Here is a 17,793-nt window from a genome sequence, read left to right as displayed (position 1 = left end):
TATGACATTCTAGTAAGAATTCACAAAACTTCACACATTAGGGCAAAGGCAATGAACTAGTCCTGTTTTTGTAACAAGCCGTACATTGACAGTTGGAGAACAGAAGAGTCTTAAATATATGAACAGAGAAATCCCCAATGGTTTAGTAAATGAGGAACACATGAACCCTGCCTCTGAATAGTGAGGGTGTCCTACCTAGTGATGTCTAGCCAAGAGCTGAAGAGGGAGATGGCATATATGCCCTGTCAGGAGCCTGGCAGCAATACAGGCTGAGCAGTTACAGGCTAACTAACTTTTCCCTAGAAAAGCTGCTTTTCTGAGCTTCTAGATTAGTCTGTCTGTCACCTAAGCTAATTTGGGGCTCCTGAGAGACCCTGATGGTGACCCTAAGAGAGGGAAGAAACCAAAGCTAGCTAGGACAGTTTTCCCTTCCACTGTGAGAACCACCCGGGGCTCCTGGGTGCTGTTGTGAGGTGTCCCCGAAGTCTGTGGATGGCCTAGAGCCTGTGCAGGTTCCCAGGCTGCTTCTTGTCCCATGTGGGAGATCCAATGGGAAATGACTGACCTGAAGTACTTGGCCTTCGAGGACAGTCGGATCTCCAATGACCTCCTTGGTAGTTGGGACATGGCCCTGGGCATTCTTTCTGACAAAGTGTCTGTTGCTTCTGCAATGAAGAGCACTTGGGAGGTCTCCAGGAGTCTCACTGGAACCAGGAGCACACACCTCTCTCATCCTGCTCTGCCATGGCACAGGGGATGGATTTTTAAAGAAATTTTCAGTAAATCAGATTTTTCATTATCCATATTATCCTAATTGAGTTCTAAATCTATAAAAGAAAAATCGGCTCAAACTTTTATGCAGTTTTGATTTATAGGAGTCTAGGTTACCTTAAAATGTTGCAAGTTGTCCTTTTATATTACATGTATGCAAGCCATAATAGTGTACAGGTTGTTACAGGTGTTGAAAAGTGCTTGGATTGGTCCATATCTTGTTCAGTGAGACACATGCAGTGTGGTCTCATACTTGAATGTCACAGCAGTGTGAGAGTGCTATAAAAGTTTCTATGTGCCCGCTCTCCATTTCTGTCCTTAGCTTGTCATAAGCTGTTAGCACACAGTATGTAGATCAGCACCGTTGGTGGGTGACATTTTGAATAATGTGCTAGTGGGCAAGACTACATCTTTAGGCATAAGATAAAATCTTAGCAAATTTAGAAGAAAAGACAGTTTTGCAGACCATATTCTTTAATTATAAGCCAATTAAGGTAGAGATATTAAAATGTGACTAAAATAATCTGTTCTTGGAAGATTAAGGGACATACTGTCAGTAATCTTTCAATTAAAGAGGAAATGTCAAAGATTATGAATTTCCTGAAAGATAGCAAGAACCATGTGTGTGAATGTACGTGAGCGAGACAAAAAGTGTGAGTGAGGCCAGCATGTGGTAGAGTGGGTTAAGACACTGCTTGTGATGTTAGCATCAGATATCCTACAGCCAGTTCAATTCCTGGCTGCTTTGCTTCTGATTTAGCCCTCTTCTGATGTGCCTGAAAAGGTACTGGGAGATGTCTAAGTGCCACTCATGTGGGCAGCTCAAATGGAGCTCCTGCCACTGGTTTCGCCCTGTCCTAGACCTGGCTGTTGAAGCCATTTGGAAAGTGAAACAAAAGATGGAAGATTGATTTCTCTCTCCTTTCTCTTTTAATCTGTCTTCCACATAAATACATATGTTTTAAAGTGTGAGAAATAAGGAAGGCAGCACTTAAGGGAAAATGAATACCTTTAAATACCTGTATTAATAAAATACAGAACTCTATGTGCTAGGTTTAAGGAATTAGAAAAATAATGAACCAGAAGGTATCAGGACAAGGAAATCAATAAGGATGAAAATTGAAAGTATAAAAGAAGTTTAAGTAATTAAACTTTCAAATGATTTTTTGTGAATTTGTAACATTTGCCCTTCTAAAATAACACTTAACTAAGATTTTTTTTTTTGTTTCAGATACAGAGCTTTTCCATAGTTGAGGAGAGAGAGCCTCAGAACAAAGTGGTCAAAGAAAATGAATAAGTACTTCATAAAAGAATGAGTCCAAATAACCTACCACAACAAATTCATTTTCAGTTAGGTGATTACAAATTAAATAACAGACCTCACTTAGCCCAAACCCATCAAATTAACAGATTTTTTTTTTTTTAAGTGTGGTAACAAGGATCCAGTGAGATAGCCTAGTGGCTAAGTCTTCATCTTGCATGAACCAGGGTTTCATATGGACACTGGTTCATATCCCAGCTGCTCCACTTACTATCTAGTTCCCTGATTGTAGCATAGGAAAGCAATCACGGATGGCCCAAAGCCCTTGGGACCTTATCCCCGCATGGGAGACCTGGAAGAAGCTCCTAGCTCCTTGCTTTAGATTGGCTTAGCTCTGGTCATTGCAGCTACTTGGAGGTGTGAACTAGCAGATGGAAGATCTTTCTCTCTGTTTCTCCTTCTCTGTAAATCTGACTTTCCTAGAAAAATAAATATATCTTTAAAAATAATAATAATGTGACATAACAGTATTGATGCAGGAAGTAGTATTCACACATTGCTGATAAAAAAGAAGTTTGGGACCCAGTAGGATGATTAATTGGTTCACACTTCACTTCCCAGGGCCACATCTTCTATGGCCACAGGTGCGTGTCCTGGCTGCTCCACTTCCCATCCAGCTCCCTGCTTGTGGCCTGGGAAAGCAGTAGAGGACAGCCCAAAGCCTTGGGACCCTGCACCTGTGTGCGAGACCCAGAAGAGCTCCTGCCTCCTGGCTTCAGATGAGCTCAGCTCTGAGTGTTATGGTCACTTAAGGAGTGAACCAGTGGATGGAGGGTCTGGCTCTCCTTCCTGTGTAAATCTGCCTTCCCTATAAAAATAAATCTTGAAAAAGAAAAAAGAAAATGAGAAGCGTTTCAGTTTTAATAAAGTCAGCTAACATTAAATATTCCCACACAGTTTAACCCCCCAATTATACTTCTGGGAATTTAGCTCATACGAATAAAAGCACTGTTATAGGATAATGTATAATGTAAAAAAATTATACCCTAAATGTCTTCTGCTCTTCCCTCAGATCTTATCTTTTGGTTGCTTCTGGTAATTGATTTTAATAGAACGAGTAGAACGGAACAGAATGTTGTGGCAAGATAAGGACTTTTTTTAAGATTTTATTTTTATTGGAAAGTCAGATTTTACAGAGAGAAGGAGAGACAGAAAGATTTTCCATCCATTGATTCACTCCCCAAGTGGCCATGATGTCCAGAGCTGAGCTTATCTGAAGCCAGGAGCCAGGAGCTTCTTCTGGGTCTCCCATGCGGGTGCAGGGTCCCAATGCTTTGGGCCATCCTTTACTGCTTTTCCCAGGCCACAAGCAGGGAGCTGGATGGAAAGTGGAGCAGCTGGGATACGAACTGGTGCCCATATGAGATCTGGAACATGCAAGGCGAAGACTTAGCCACTAAGCTACTGTGCAGGGCCCAAATTTATTAAATGTTAGATTTTAAATTAGTGCCCCTGGCTCCTTGTTTAGTTCGGCTCAGCTGCAGCCATTGTGGCCACTAAGGGAATAAACCAGTAGGCTAAAGATCTCTCTGTTTCTCCTTCTCTCTTTAATTCTGACCTACCTCTCCAATTTAAAAAAATATTGTTAAAAAAATGAGTAAGCAACCAAAATTTTTTAAATGTGTAATAGATGAAAATTCAGGTACAGCTCTACAGTAGAAGCAAAACATAACAGGTACTTGCAGCCTATGCTGCCAGTGTAAAAACTACTGTCCTCATTGATTTTTCTTTCCACCCTTTATCTTCTAGGGGGAATGCAGACCCAGGTTGGGATGCCAGGAGGTGGACCGGTGCCCATGGAACGAGGACAAGGTAAACACATATTAGTGTCGGATTGGACTTGGCTCATGTTAATGTTCCATATCTGCACTGTGGAATATACCACCAGTGACTGTTTAAATAAAGTTAACTGAAACTCAGTAAAATTTAAATTCAGTTTGTAAATTAAACAAGTCAGCTTTTCAATCCATGTACCCTATTGGACATTGCAGTTATAGAACTTGTATCTCTCATCACAGAAAGTTCTGTTGGATAGTGCTGGGCTAGACTTTCCACCTAGTGATTTAGAGCTCTGCTCTGCAAGATTTGATGATGAAGCAAGCGGAGCTCTTGTTTCCTGATAGCCTAGTGACTCCACTTACATGTTCTTTCTCCCTCTGTGACCGTTTGTTGATTGAGAAATTGTGGTTATGAGCATTTATTATGGCTTGGGTATGCCGACAGTCTGTCAGTCCTTTAATTGTGGCAGTAATATAGACAGCAGGGACAGTGACCGTCCCAAATCTCCACATCATTTATCTGTGTTGAAAAAGAAATGCAGAGGTTTGATTGAAAACAGCATCAGGAAGAGAGGGAGAGAAAAGAGGAGCCATCTGCTGCACACTGTGTCACACTGCAGCTTGCAGTAACAACCTTGAGAGTTAGGTGGCAGCACATCAGCTTTGCAGGCAAAAAGATGGAAGCTCCGAGTTGGAAGTTACTTGCTCAAGGGAACAAGGTAAGTTGGCCCTGAAATCTCAGGTGACATGAGCTGGTGTTGGTGCGCTCGTCCTCTCCTCCAGATAGGAGGTGGCAGAGTTAAAATACAGAAATCTTTGATTTCAGAAACAATAGTTACCCTGTCACATCACATTGCCTCTTATTTTTTAATATTCATTTGTTTATTTTGAAAATCAGAATTACAGAAAGATCTTTCATCCGCTGCTTCATGGCCAGCTGGCCATAGCAGCCAGAGTTGGCCAGGCTGAAGCTATGAGCCAGGAGCTTCTTGCAGGTCTCCCACATGGGTGACAGTGGTCCAGTGTATGGGCCATCCTCTGCTGCTTTTGCCAGATCGCTAGCAGGGAGCTGAATAAGAAGCAGGTCAGCTGTGACACTAACTGGATTACATATGGGATGCCAGCATTAGAGTAAACAGCTTAACAGGCTACACCACAACAAAGCCCCACATTGCCTCATATTAATTTCTTTTTTTTTTTTTAAAGATTTATTTCTTTAAAAGGCAGATTTACAGAGAGAAGCAGAGACAGAGAAAGATCTTCCATCCCCTGGTTGACTTCCCAAGTGGCTGCAAATGGTTAGAGCTGAGCTGATCTGAAGCCAGGAGCTAAGAGCTTCTTCTGGGTCTCCCACATGGTGCAGGGTCCAAGGCCCTGGGCCATCCTCTACTGCTTTAGCCACCAGGCCATTGCACCAGACCATAATGTTCTTCAGTGTTTTCTGCTTCTATGCACTGGGTCACTGTATTGAGAAATGACTTCTTTGGATAAGCATCTAGAAGCTAGAGTTGTTTTTTTTTTTTTAATCCTAGTATAGATCCCAAAAGTGAAACCCGTTTAACAGCAAAATATTAATATATAGGCCTTGGTCCAGTGCAGTGGCTTAGCAAGCTAATCCTCTGCCTCTGGTGTCAGTATCCCATAAGGGTGGCAGTTTGAGTCCAGGCTGCTCCACTTCTAATCCAGTTCCCTTCTTATGGCCTGGGAAAACAGCATAGGGTGGATCCTTGGGACCCTGCACCCCATGGGAGACCTAGAAGAATCTCCTGGCTCCCAGCTTGGAAGCAGCTCAGCTCTGGCCATCAGAAGTAATTGCGCAGTGATCAAGTGAACGGAAGAAATCTTTCTCTATGTTTATATTTCTCTCCCCACATTGTAATTCAGACTTTCAAGTAAAAATGGATCATTTCAATTTTTTTGAAAAAGATATAGGCCCATAATTTGTTGTCTGACAGCAGAACAAACTCCTGGCCAAGTACCTTGTCTTTTGTCTAAGCGTCCTGTGTTTTTCTGTTGTGGACCATCCCCGCTGGCAATCTGTGTACCCCAAAGTGTTTTTGTAGGAGCAAGAAAGAATTAAGGCTTCAGTCATGCTTCTGTGTCTTCCCAGGCTAGCCATTAATCAATGAAACTTTAGCTGTGTAACACATATTTCCAGAAGACATCTTTTGTTCCTGCTGTAGTTCACTTTTCTGGTCTAAAATTAACAAAGGAAAATTATCCATATGGTAAGGGTATGTGAAGGGTGTCTTCATGAAGAGACAGAAGTATGGTGAAATTTCTTTTATAATTTTCTTCAGTACCTAGCAGAAGAGTAACATCTTTTCATTTGCACCCAGTTTCTCTTCCTTTTCTGTAATCTCATGTTTGTTTTCGGCATGTGTAATGGTGAAAAGAGGCAATGAGGTATTTGAGAATGTTCTTCTTGCTTTCTAACCATCTTTGTATATAGCAGGTGCCTTTACCACATTACTTTTTTGTTTGCTGTGGTCATGCTATGTGTTAAGAAAACAATGGTTATGGCAAAGTGCTTGTGGAGTAATATCATCTGAAAATCATTTCATACATTTCCCATTTCAATACTTTTTTGATAATGAATTTTTATGCTCTTTCCAGAATAAATCTCGCTTCCAGATTCAGTGTCATTTTTTTCATGTTTTACTTCTGAATATATGTTCACTTTTTTCTTTCTTTAACTAGACATTCAAAGTTCCCTTTGTATATTTTGTGTGTATGTGTGTGCGTGTTTTAATAGCATCACCAGGACATTAAGGGGAAAGACGTGGTTGTAGGGGTAAAAATGGAAAATGGCTGGTTATTCCTGCCAGATAAGTACAGCCCTGCATGTTTCCCTTTAGGAAGCTGTCTGGTGAAAAGTGGGACACTTTCGGGTACCCAAAAAAGCTTGTGTGCTTTAGGAAGATTTTATAGCTGATGGGAAGCTAATGGACCCTTGGCTTGTTAACTTCCTTGTATACAGCTCCAGTTTCCATGTGTGTATGTGTCTGTGTGCAAGCTGTTTTAAGTATCTACTTTTTCTCCTTTTGAACTTACTGCTCACCTAGGAACCCTACAGCACTCGCCCGTGGGACCCGCCGGGCCTGCATCAATTGAGCGAGTTCAAGGTACCCATTGCATCTGCGGGTTTCCTTTTGCTTGTGGTGTTCAGGGTGGGGCTGTGAGATAAAAGTGTTGTCTGGCAGTCATTCTTGCATTCAGAACTCAAAAGAGTAGTGTTTGGGGGGAGGGATGTTGGGATGTATTTTTTCCTAATTTTTTCCTACTGCGGCCACAAGCTGAAGATTGACCTTTTCACCTACAGCAGGGACCATGGATGATATTGATGTCTGTCCAAGGCTGTACTCCCTCCCTCCTGGTGTCAGGAGGCTTGGGTGGAACAACAACAGGTTGAGGAGACAGCAGGTTCTTGTAGAACCATAGCAGTATTTGCTTATGCCAGGACCCTACCTCTCATTTGTAACTCTGATACTTGAACTAAGACTGATTAGAAGGAAACACAGGAGCCTAAGGTTCTTCAGGTTGCAGTGCTTGACCTTGGCAAGTTGTTCCCCAGTTTGTTCTCTGTATAATTCCATCCATACTTCTGACATGTCACAGATCCTGCCTACACTCTACTTCTGTTCTTGAGCTACAAGAGGATTCTGCTGTGGTGCATTGTCCCCCGCTCTAAGGTGTCTGAATTACATTGTCAGTGGTATATAGAGTCACCTCTGTTTTCTTTATGTGTCCTTCCCAGCAGTAACTCCCCATTTGTTTCCCTGTCAGTGCCGATGCAAGACCCCAGAGCAGCTCTGCAGCGAGGATCTTTGCCTGCCAATGTTCCAACTCCTCGAGGTCTTTTAGGAGATGCCCCGAATGACCCACGAGGAGGCACTTTACTTTCTGTCACTGGAGACGTAGAGCCTAGGTAAGTACAAACACAGAAGAAAACAATTGGAAAATTGGGGTTTTCCTTTGTCTTGAGAACAGTCTTTCTGTACAAGTTATATCAGTTGCCTACTTCAAAAGATAAAGTTCATGGTCACTGTCTAACACAAGCTCTTCTCTTAAGGCAGATATCCTTTCAAGCTAACCATGGCTACTATATGTTTTCAGAAGTTGGAAATCCTAGTATACATATCTAGATAGGGAAAATGTGTTGGTGATAACATCAATAGTAATAGTTTACATTAAACAAGGATTATATCTGACTTTCCTCCCGAGAACTTTTCCTTAATCATCTCAAACCCACAGAATGACCTTTCTAAACGCTGGTTAATGTTAGTTCTGTTTTATAGGTAAGAAACTATGGGAGCATAGAAAAGTTAAGCAAATGTGCCTAAGATCACACAGCTAGCAAATGATGGGAGCTAGTTTTGAACCCATGTGTTCCGAATCCAGAACCAGTGTTTCTTTTCATATAATGACTCTCCATTAATTCTTCCCTAATTATGAGTGCTACCAAATATCAAATTCTGTAATAAATAGATACATATCTCTACAGCTTTTATGTAATATTTCTTTTCATCTCTAGAGGTTACCTGGGACCACCTCATCAGGGTCCACCCATGCACCATGTCCCTGGCCATGAAAGCCGTGGACCACCCCCACATGAGATGAGGGGAGGGCCTCTAGCTGAGCCTAGACCTCTAATGGCCGAGCCAAGAGGACCTATGCTAGATCAGAGGGGTCCACCATTGGATGGCAGAGGTAAGGAGAGACCTCATCACAAAACTAATTGGTAGTCTTAAGTTGATAGTGAGCCTAGCTTTCTTTGACTATAAACTGGGAGAGAGAATGCTGGGACAGGGAGGGAGCTGTAGGGGTCATCAAGCATCTTTAATGCTTATGTACAAATCTGAGAAACTGAAAAAGAGACAGTCTCACAGCTGAGGGGAAATGCAGCAAGAATAGATTCCTGTGTCTCTTAGCCTTGCTGGTTCTTGTAATGGAAGCGAGTAGCTCCACAGTAGTTATCTTACAAATTTATTTACAGGTGGACGAGATCCACGAGGAATGGATGCACGAAGTATGGAGGCTCGAGCCATGGAGGCAAGAGGATTAGATGCCAGAGCAATGGAAGCCCGTGCTATGGAGGCTCGTGCCATGGAGGCTCGCGCTATGGAGGCCCGTGCCATGGAGGCCCGTGCCATGGAAGTCAGGGGGATGGAGCCCAGAGGCATGGATCCCAGAGGCCCAGTGCCTGGTCCTAGAGGACCTCTACCTGGTGGAATCCAAGGTCCCAATCCAATGAATATGGCAGTTGGCCCTCAGGGAGGTAGACAGGTATGTGTAATGTTCATTTCTAGCAGCTGTGTGGAATCTTGCTGTATTCAGGAATTGGTTGTTGAGCCTGTTACTGTGTTGTGACTTGAACTCTTTCTGAGATTACTAGAGATGGAAGGATCTCCCTTTATTTTCTGTGTTCTTTAGGATAATGGTTTTTCTGGCCACTAGGATTGTGATGCCAGAGAACAGCTTTATCCTATAATATCAGTTGCTATTTACATTCAGAGCGGAGCTCTTTGAAATGAAGGCGTTATGGGATACTATTCATTGGGATACAAACCAATGTCATATACAAGGCTTCTTCCAAAATAGACTTGCCTGCATCTCATCTGCAGGCTTGTTAGAATCTATCATTAGGCTGTCAGCTTGGGTAGTTTAACAAGGCTTTCCCCAAATGACTCTAGTATGCAGCCCTGAGAACCCCCAGGGTAGAGCATATGAAGAACTATTCGTGGTCATTTAGGTAATTGTAAGATTTCAGAGATGTGCTTTATTTAATTTATTGTCTCACACAGCCTAAGTGAACAAGGGAATGAAAAGATATTTCCTGATGAGTACCCTTTTAAAGCTGTGGAACTGAAGTCTTCTCTCTGTATTGGCTCTCCCCAGCTGTGTGCTTATAATGGTTTCTAGTTGCCATCTCCCCTCTCCTTATCCCTCATTGGCTGTGGGAAGGTGGTTTGCACGTGTATTTTCCCTGAATTTTTACATGTTAGCGCCTTCATTTCCCTCTAGCCCCCTTTCTCCTTTTTCCTCTCTCTGTGTACTTGTCTCTTACATCTTCATGTTTATATGTCTTCCTCCCTGTTTGTGTGTGAGCAAGAGGAGGGGATGTCAAAGCTGGATTGAAATGGAACATGTCAGTCATCCAGTTCCCTCCTTTTATAGGCTTGGAAACCGAGGCCCAAGAATCAGGTGATTTGATCAAATTCACATAGCTGAAACGCAACAGGGCAAGGAATGGAATCCACCGTTTTTCCACTGCTGCTGTCTTGTTCTTTTACACGCTTGTGTGTGTGTGTGTGGGGGGGGTATATATATCCACATAGTCCTTGAAGTAAACACATGATTTTTCTGATATGTATAACTTTTAAAAATGCGTTCCTGGGCCTTAATTTTTATTGTGCCTCTGTGGTCAGTAACTTCATAATAGAATTTTTGTGTGCATGCATTCACTCATTCAACAAATGGGTAGATAGCATCTGTTGCATACCAAACAGGATCTAGATAGGGGAGACAACAGCAGTGTGAACAAAGTCCCTGTTCACATGGTGCTTACATTTTAACGGATTCCTGCTGCTAATTCTCTGGATATCGACATGGAAAGTAATAATGGGAAGACCACTTCTGCATATCTTGCTCTATTTTCTTTGCTGGTCATTGAATCATTACTCAATACCATTAGATTTATGTAGTTTTCATGAACAGAGTCTAGCAAGGTGAGCAGATCTGAGGTGGAGACAGTAAAAGACAGTTTTATTTTCAAATCTTTTTAAACATTTTTAGTAAGAATCACATTATCTTATACGTGTTTGCACTATGGCATCCCCCTTCCCCCCCCCCCAGGGTCCTGTAGATAAATGCTTTTATTCGAATTTTTGTGTATCTGTTTACGGTCATACCACCCTGAACGCGCCCGGTCTTGTCTGATCTTGAAAGCTAAGCAGGGTTGGGCCTGGTTAGTACTTGGATGGGAGAATTTTTGTGTATCTTTCTAACAAATACAAGTGTTCTTTTCCCCTTTTCATTGTCTCATACCTTTCTTTTTTTCTTACTTAATAAGATGGCCAGAATTCAGGATTTTATTTATTTTTTAATTGGCACACAAAAATTATACATGCCATCCAAAGAAAGAAATATATTTTAGAGTGCTGTTAATAGTTTACTCTGGGCAAAAGCAAAACCTGAGATTGCCTCAGATGAACCATGAGGTATGGTCACTCTTTCCTGCACTTATATGAAAACGTCCCCTTCTAGAAACAAAATAGCCGTTATTGAATTAGATCACATTGTAATATTTCAAATAAGAATATTAGTAATATTAAAAAATCTTACAGGTATTTCAGATCCTTAAAAGTGTGAGGGTTCAGTGCAGTCTCTAGATTCAATATTAATTGAAAGAGAACAGTGATAATATTCTAGCACTCTGTACAAAGCTATACAATGCTTCATAGACACATTGTCTTTGCAAATTAGTTAATGCATGTAAATGATGTTCCAGATGATAGAACTGTTCTGTCAGGCTTTTGAACTATTTTAATGAAAAAATATCAAGTGCATTTTATACTTTCTTTCTTAAGATACAAAAATTATTTCTTTTATTATTCAGGATCATCATTAAATAGCTCCATTCATATATATGCTATAATATAAAACATAATCTGTCTCCTGCTTGGTTTCTGCTCTGCTTCACTGTCAGGCTTTTGCCTTGGGCATTCACATTGCTGTCATATTATCTGATCCTAATAGATGTTTGGCAACATTTCTTTTATGCTTTGTTGCTTCTAATCTGCTGGAGAAGCAAATAACATGTTCATTGAAAATTTGTATTTGGTCAGAGTACCTAAGTTTTGGATGAATGCTTGGGTGTGAGTATAAACTCTTTGTAGAATGATCTCACAATTCTGCTGGGTACTCAGAAGCCTTTCCCTGGGTTCTGGCAGTTGTACAAAGGGTTCAACTTACTGAAGAGCTTAGATGATTTAACTGCACTTTTATGTGAGTAGTCATATGCAGGTATGTCAGAAAATTCAATGGAAAATGCATGCTACTTTTTTTTAAGTATCTTTTCGAAAGGCAGAGAAATAGAAGATAAAGAGAGACAGAGTTCTTCCATCTTTACCTCCACCCCTCAGATGACTGCCAACAGCTTAGCTAAGCCAGGCCTCATCCAGGAGCCCAGAGCTTTGTCTGGCTTTCCCATGAAGATGTGACCACCCAAGCACTTGAGCCATCTTGCTACTTTCTTGGGAACATTAGCAGGGAGCCGAATTGAAAGTGTAGAGGGTAGAACTCAAATGATGCCTATAGCGGATGTTGGCCTTATTTATTTATTTGTTGAAAATCATCCACATAGAGGAGAGAGAAAAAGATCCTCCATCCTCTGGTTCATTCCCCAAGTAGTTGTGATGGCCAGAGCTTAGCCAGTCCAAAGCCAAGGAGCCAGAAGCTCCTTCTGGATCTCCCACGTGGGTGCAGGGTCCCAAGGCCCTGGGCCATCCTCTGTTGCTTTCCCAGGCCACAAACAGGGAGCTGGATGGGAAGTAGGGTATCCTAGACACGAACCGGCCCCATTATGGGATCGAGGCACATGCAAATTGAAACTTTAGCCACTAGGCTACTGTGCTGGGTCCATCCCAACATTACTTTTAATTACACTTTTTTTTTTTTAAGAAAAGATTTGCTTATTTTATTAGAAAAACAGATCAGATTTACAGAGAGAAAGAGAGACAGATCTTCCGTCTGCTGGTTCACTCCCCAAATGGCCTGCAGTGGCCAGAACTGAGCCAATCCAAAGCCAGGAGCCAGGAGCCAGGAGCATCTTCTTCCAGGTCTCCCACGTGGGTGCAGGATCCCAAGGATTTGGGCTGTCCTCTGCTGCTTTCCTAGGCCACAAGCAGGGAGCTGGATTGAAAATGGAATAACTGGGACACAAACCATTGCCCATATAGGATCTAGGTGCTTGCAATTTAGCTATTGAGCCACTGTCTTGAGCCCTAATTCCACTTTTCCACAAACGTTTTGGAGTAGCCTTGTATTTTTGGTGTATATTAAGCAAGAAGCATTGAATATCTTCTGTTGAAAGCTATGACAAGCAAATGTAGGACTAATAGCAACCTTTTCCCCAGAGGCCTTTCCATCTCATTCCTGTCTCTATGACCTGTGATTATTTCTGCCTTCCTAATGGGATAAGATTCTTTGGGATAACATTGAACTAGGCAGTAGCTCTGTGAATGTAGCTTCCCCGGTAGATCAGCACACATACCTGTTGCCTTGTGTTGTGTTTCCACTAAGCACTCCTTCCCAGGGTGATGGTGTTCTGTCTTCTCCGTGCTTATTTGGCTGAATTTTGCTAGATTAAATGGCATGCAATCATAGTGTGTGATGACACTAAAGCTTGGTTGACAGTATGTCTAACTTGCTAGTTCATCTCTGACTAACCCCTCTCTTCTACCATTGCTAACAATAGAAAATGACGCCCAGAGTCATTAGTGTGCATTCGCAAATTCATATCCATCTGGAGGTCATAATTTTTCTTACTGCTGTCCCTGGGTTCATGTTCTCCAGATGTTAGGAGTTCCAAAAAATCTCTTCCCTTTTTTTGCATTTAGGTCCCAGTCATGCAGGGAGCAGGGTTGCAAGGAGGAAGTCTGCAGGGTGGAAGCCAGCCTGGTGCCTTTAGTCCTGGGCAGAACCAAGTCACTCCACAGGATCATGAGAAGGTAAACAATAGTGACTAACGGCTACCATACATACACATTTCATCATTTTGATTTCCCTTTTCACAGTTACCGTGTGGCAACTCTGGGGCCTCAAAGTCTTTATGGAGGTGGTGATTACTCTTGTGTTAGAACTCTTCTATAATATTGTTGCCCATGGCAGTTTATCTTGCATTTCAGAGTCATCTGTTGAGAGTGATTTTCTTGTATAAGCCATATGGACCTGAAAATCCAAACCTCTTTCTTCTCTTTCTGTTTTCACATGTGATCATTGTGGTGAGTTCATATCTTATAGGCTAACACTCGTACAGTAGAGAGACTTTCAAAACAGGATCTGCAACTGAAGAAATGCAGGGCCCGTGGGAACTTTGAGTTTACAAAGAGGTCTATTTTGAGTCATCTAATCTTAGACCTGTTGTTTTCATTGTACCTTTTCTGACCAGGGTGTGGTTTTTTTTTTTTTTTCCGTTTTGTTTTTTTGTTTTTTTCCGGTCGGGGGGACTGTTGTTTGTTTTCTGTGTCAGAAATATCCTTTTTTCCAGTTTGCTTCATCCTCCACTAAGGTAGCTCTTTGGACAGAAGCTGGTGGTGTTGGGAGTTTTCTTTTTCATGGCCATCATTCAAGCTTACTGCCGCCTTTCCTTTTGCACAGGCTGCTTTGATCATGCAGGTTCTTCAGCTGACTGCAGACCAGATTGCCATGCTGCCTCCGGAGCAAAGGCAGAGCATCCTAATTTTGAAGGAACAAATCCAGAAATCCACTGGAGCGCCTTAAAAGGTCAGCAGCATGGGCTTCCCCTGAATCATACCAGCTCTCTTTGTTACCTTGAGTATATGTGTTTGGTCTTAACCAAAAAGATTGTTCTCTGTGAGACCTTCCTTTCTCTTAGCCAAACTGTCTTTTCACTGCAGACTGTAGGTCACCATCTGGAGGGACAGGCCAAGACTAGAGAACATTTGTTCAGTTGTTGAATGCTTGCAATCTTTCTTAATATTTCCTAACGGTAAAACCTAGTATATGATGAGTTTAACAAAAATGAATCAGATGTAGAAATGAGAAATATAAGAACAGAAAACCCTTGCTTCTACAATCACTGACTTCAAAAGGTAGTTTGGAGTGTGTCATTGCACAATCATGTGTGTTGCTTGAGTTCAGATGTCCCATGAAAATGGAAAAAATGTACAGCATTTCAACGAAATACAAATATTTTAGCTTTCAGTATTTTTAAATAAGATTTACTCTATTTTAAAAGCAGAGTGACAGAGAGAGAGAGGAAGAGACAGAGAGGTTTTCCAACTGCTACTTCATTCCCCAATTGGCCACAGCAACCGGCGTTGGATCAAGTTCAAGCCAGGAGCCAGGAACTCAGTCCAGGTCTCTCACGTGAATGGCAGGAGTCCAAGCACTTTCTTCTGTTGCATTCCCAGGCACATTAGCAGGAAGCTGGGTCATAAGCTGAGCAGCATTCCCACATAGAATGTCAGTATTATAGTCCGTGGCTTGACATGATGCACCAAAACAGCAGCCCCACCACCTGTTTGAAGATTGCTGAAACTAATCCTGTGTCTCTCATTTATCAGTCAGGTGAAAAGGATCCCCAGATAATCTACCTCATAAAATGTTGTGAGACCAGTGTAGTGGTTTAGTAAACTAACCCTCAACCGGCAGTGCTGGCATCCCATGTGGGCACCAGTTCAATCCCAGGCTGTTCCACTTCCCATCCAGTTCCATGTGTATGGCCTGGGAAAGCAGCTGGCTCAAGTCTTTGGGTTACTGGCTTCTAGCTCCTGACTTTGGATCAGCTCAGCTGTGGCTGTTGTGGCCATCTGGGGAATGAATGAACAGATGGAAGTTCTCTCCCCCCCGCCCCTTCTCTCTGTAAATATGCCTCTCACATAAAAATAACTTTAAAAAAAGAAAAATATTTAATTTTAAAAAGTTGTTTGACTTTGATTATACACTCTGTATTTATTTTATTCTATTGTATTTTGAAGGCAGAGTGACAGAAAGGGATCATCCGTCCACTGATTTACTCCCCAAATGGTCATATCGACCAGGTCTGGGGCAGGTTGAAATTAGGAAGCTGGAACTCCATTCTCGACTCCTGCATTGGTGACAGTGGCCCAAGTACTTGGGCCATCTTCTGCTGTTTTCCCATGCACACTAGCATGGGCTGAATCAGAAGTAGAACAACCAGGACAGGTGCTCCTATATAGGATGCTGGGGTCACAAGCCACAAAACCAGAAGCTGGGTGCTTCAGCTGGGTCTCCCACATAGATGCAGGGGCCCAAATACTTGTACTCTCTTCTCTGCCTCCCCGGGTGCATTAGGAAAGAGCCATATCTGAAAGAGTAGTTGCAGCAGTTACTAGTACCCATGGGGGACACCATCATCACAGGCAGTGGTTTAATTCTCTGTGCCGCATTGTCACCCTTAAAATAGTTATAAATGCGCATTGTCCTTCTATCAGCTGAAATATCCTATTTTGAATGTCTACTTTTTAACTCTATCTGTATTATTCCCATGCATGTTGTCATAACTCATATTACATAATCAGAAACTCGTATATATAATTAGTGTTACAGTATATGATTGTTATTTTAAAAAAAATAACTACTTATTTGAGAGGGAGAAAGAAAGCTCCCATCTGCTGATTCAGATCCCCAAATGTCTGCAACAGCTGGCCAGGAATTCAATCCGCATATCCCTTAGGATTTCAGAGACTTGAGCCACCACCACTTCCTCACAGAGTCTGCATTAACAGGAAGCTGAAATCAGGAGCCCCAGGCAAAGTCCTAAATCTTTCTTACTCTGATGTGGGACATGGCCATGTTAACTACTAGGTCAAATGCCCACCCCAGTATGTTGGTATTTTAGTCTTTGTGATGTCTTCAAAACACCTATGCTCAAATATGCATCATATCTGTATGGGAAACTGTCATAGATGGATGCCCATCTAGGCTTTTGCTCTGACTGCTACTTTAGCATTTTATTCCAGATATGCACAGCATTTAAAAAATAAATAAATAAATAAAAGCATAGAGGCTAGCTATAGCAGTGACATGTTAATCTGCTTTTAGTGCTGGCATACCATATGGGCATCGGTTTGTGTCCTGGCTGTTCCAATTCCTACTCAGTTCTCTGCTTATGGCCTGGGAAAAGAGTGGAAGATGGCCCCAAGCAAGGCCTTGGGCCCCTGCATCCATGTGGGAGACCCTGAGTAAACTCCTGGCTCCCAGCTTCGGATCAGTTCAGCTCTGGCCTTGGCAGCCATCTGGGGATTAAACCAGCCAATGGAAGGCCTATTTGTCTGTCCTCTGTAGAAAAAAAAAAAATCTGCCTTTCAAATAAAAATAAATAAATCATTTTTAAAATTAAGTAACAAAAACATAGACTATCTGTTATATTCAGAGAAATGCTTTTTAATTGATGTCTGCCAGCTAAAGTATTCCCTTCAATGTGAGGAAATTGCTATTTTTGGATAGTGAACATAGCAATATTTCAGGTGTTCTCTTTTGCTTATATCTAACTTACAACCTTGCATACTAATCATAAGATAAAAATTTGTTCCTGCTTTTATATTTTTTCTTTTGAAATGGTCATAGACTCAAAGGAAGTTGAAAAATAGCCCCATGTACCCTTTACCTAGTGATAACATCTTTTTAAAAAGATTCTTATTTTTAATTTTTATTGGAAAGTCAGATATACAGAGAGGAAGATCTTCCATCCATTGATTCATTCCCCAAAAGGCCACAACGGCCAGAGCTGAGCTCATTCAAAGCCAGGAGCCAGGAACTTCCTCCAGGTCTTCCACACGGGTGGAGGGTCCCAAGGGTTTGGGCCGTCTCCAACTGCTTTCCTAGGTCACAAACAGGGAGCTGTTTGGGAAGCTGGGCCACTGAGATTAGAACCAGCACCCATATGGGATCCTGAAGCATTCAAGGCGAGAACGTTAGCCACTAGGCTGCTATGCTGTGCCCCCAGTAATAACTTCTTAAACAGCTGTAGTATGATCCTTTTTTTATTTTAAGTAGTACAAAACCAAGAAATTGATATTGATATTTTATTGTTAGACTACAGATCTTGTTTAGTTTTTGCCATATTTTTTTAAAGTTCTTAATTTATTTAAAAGGTGAAGAGTCATCCACACAAAAAATGATCCTCCCTCCACTGGTTTACTCTTCACATGCCCA

General features: G+C 41.8%; 1 protein-coding gene across 3 annotated transcripts in view; it reads left to right on the top strand.

Annotated features, from left to right (window-relative positions):
- Nucleotides 1-17,793, top strand: part of CSTF2 (cleavage stimulation factor subunit 2) — a 32,395-nt gene that overhangs the window by 11,217 nt on the left and 3,385 nt on the right. For 2 of the 3 annotated variants that reach the window (XM_040999687.1, XM_040999686.1), the window contains 6 exons: nucleotides 3,842-3,904; nucleotides 7,657-7,798; nucleotides 8,405-8,580; nucleotides 8,867-9,156; nucleotides 13,491-13,601; nucleotides 14,251-14,376. In XM_040999687.1, coding sequence (XP_040855621.1) covers nucleotides 3,842-3,904; nucleotides 7,657-7,798; nucleotides 8,405-8,580; nucleotides 8,867-9,156; nucleotides 13,491-13,601; nucleotides 14,251-14,373 — 905 coding nt within the window. In that variant the 3' untranslated portion in view covers nucleotides 14,374-14,376. Of the gene's footprint in view, nucleotides 1-3,841; nucleotides 3,905-6,935; nucleotides 6,996-7,656; nucleotides 7,799-8,404; nucleotides 8,581-8,866; nucleotides 9,157-13,490; nucleotides 13,602-14,250; nucleotides 14,377-17,793 lie in introns of all 3 variants that reach the window. The other variant, XM_040999685.1, reaches the window with a different exon arrangement.

This window comes from Ochotona curzoniae, unplaced genomic scaffold, assembly GCF_017591425.1.
Source record: "Ochotona curzoniae isolate NIBS_2020 unplaced genomic scaffold, NIBS_Ocur_1.0 scaffold_1852, whole genome shotgun sequence".
In the NCBI taxonomy this organism is placed as follows: Eukaryota; Metazoa; Chordata; class Mammalia; order Lagomorpha; family Ochotonidae; genus Ochotona; species Ochotona curzoniae.
Note: the sequence above shows the minus strand (reverse complement) of the source record. Positions and strands in the feature narration are given on the sequence as shown.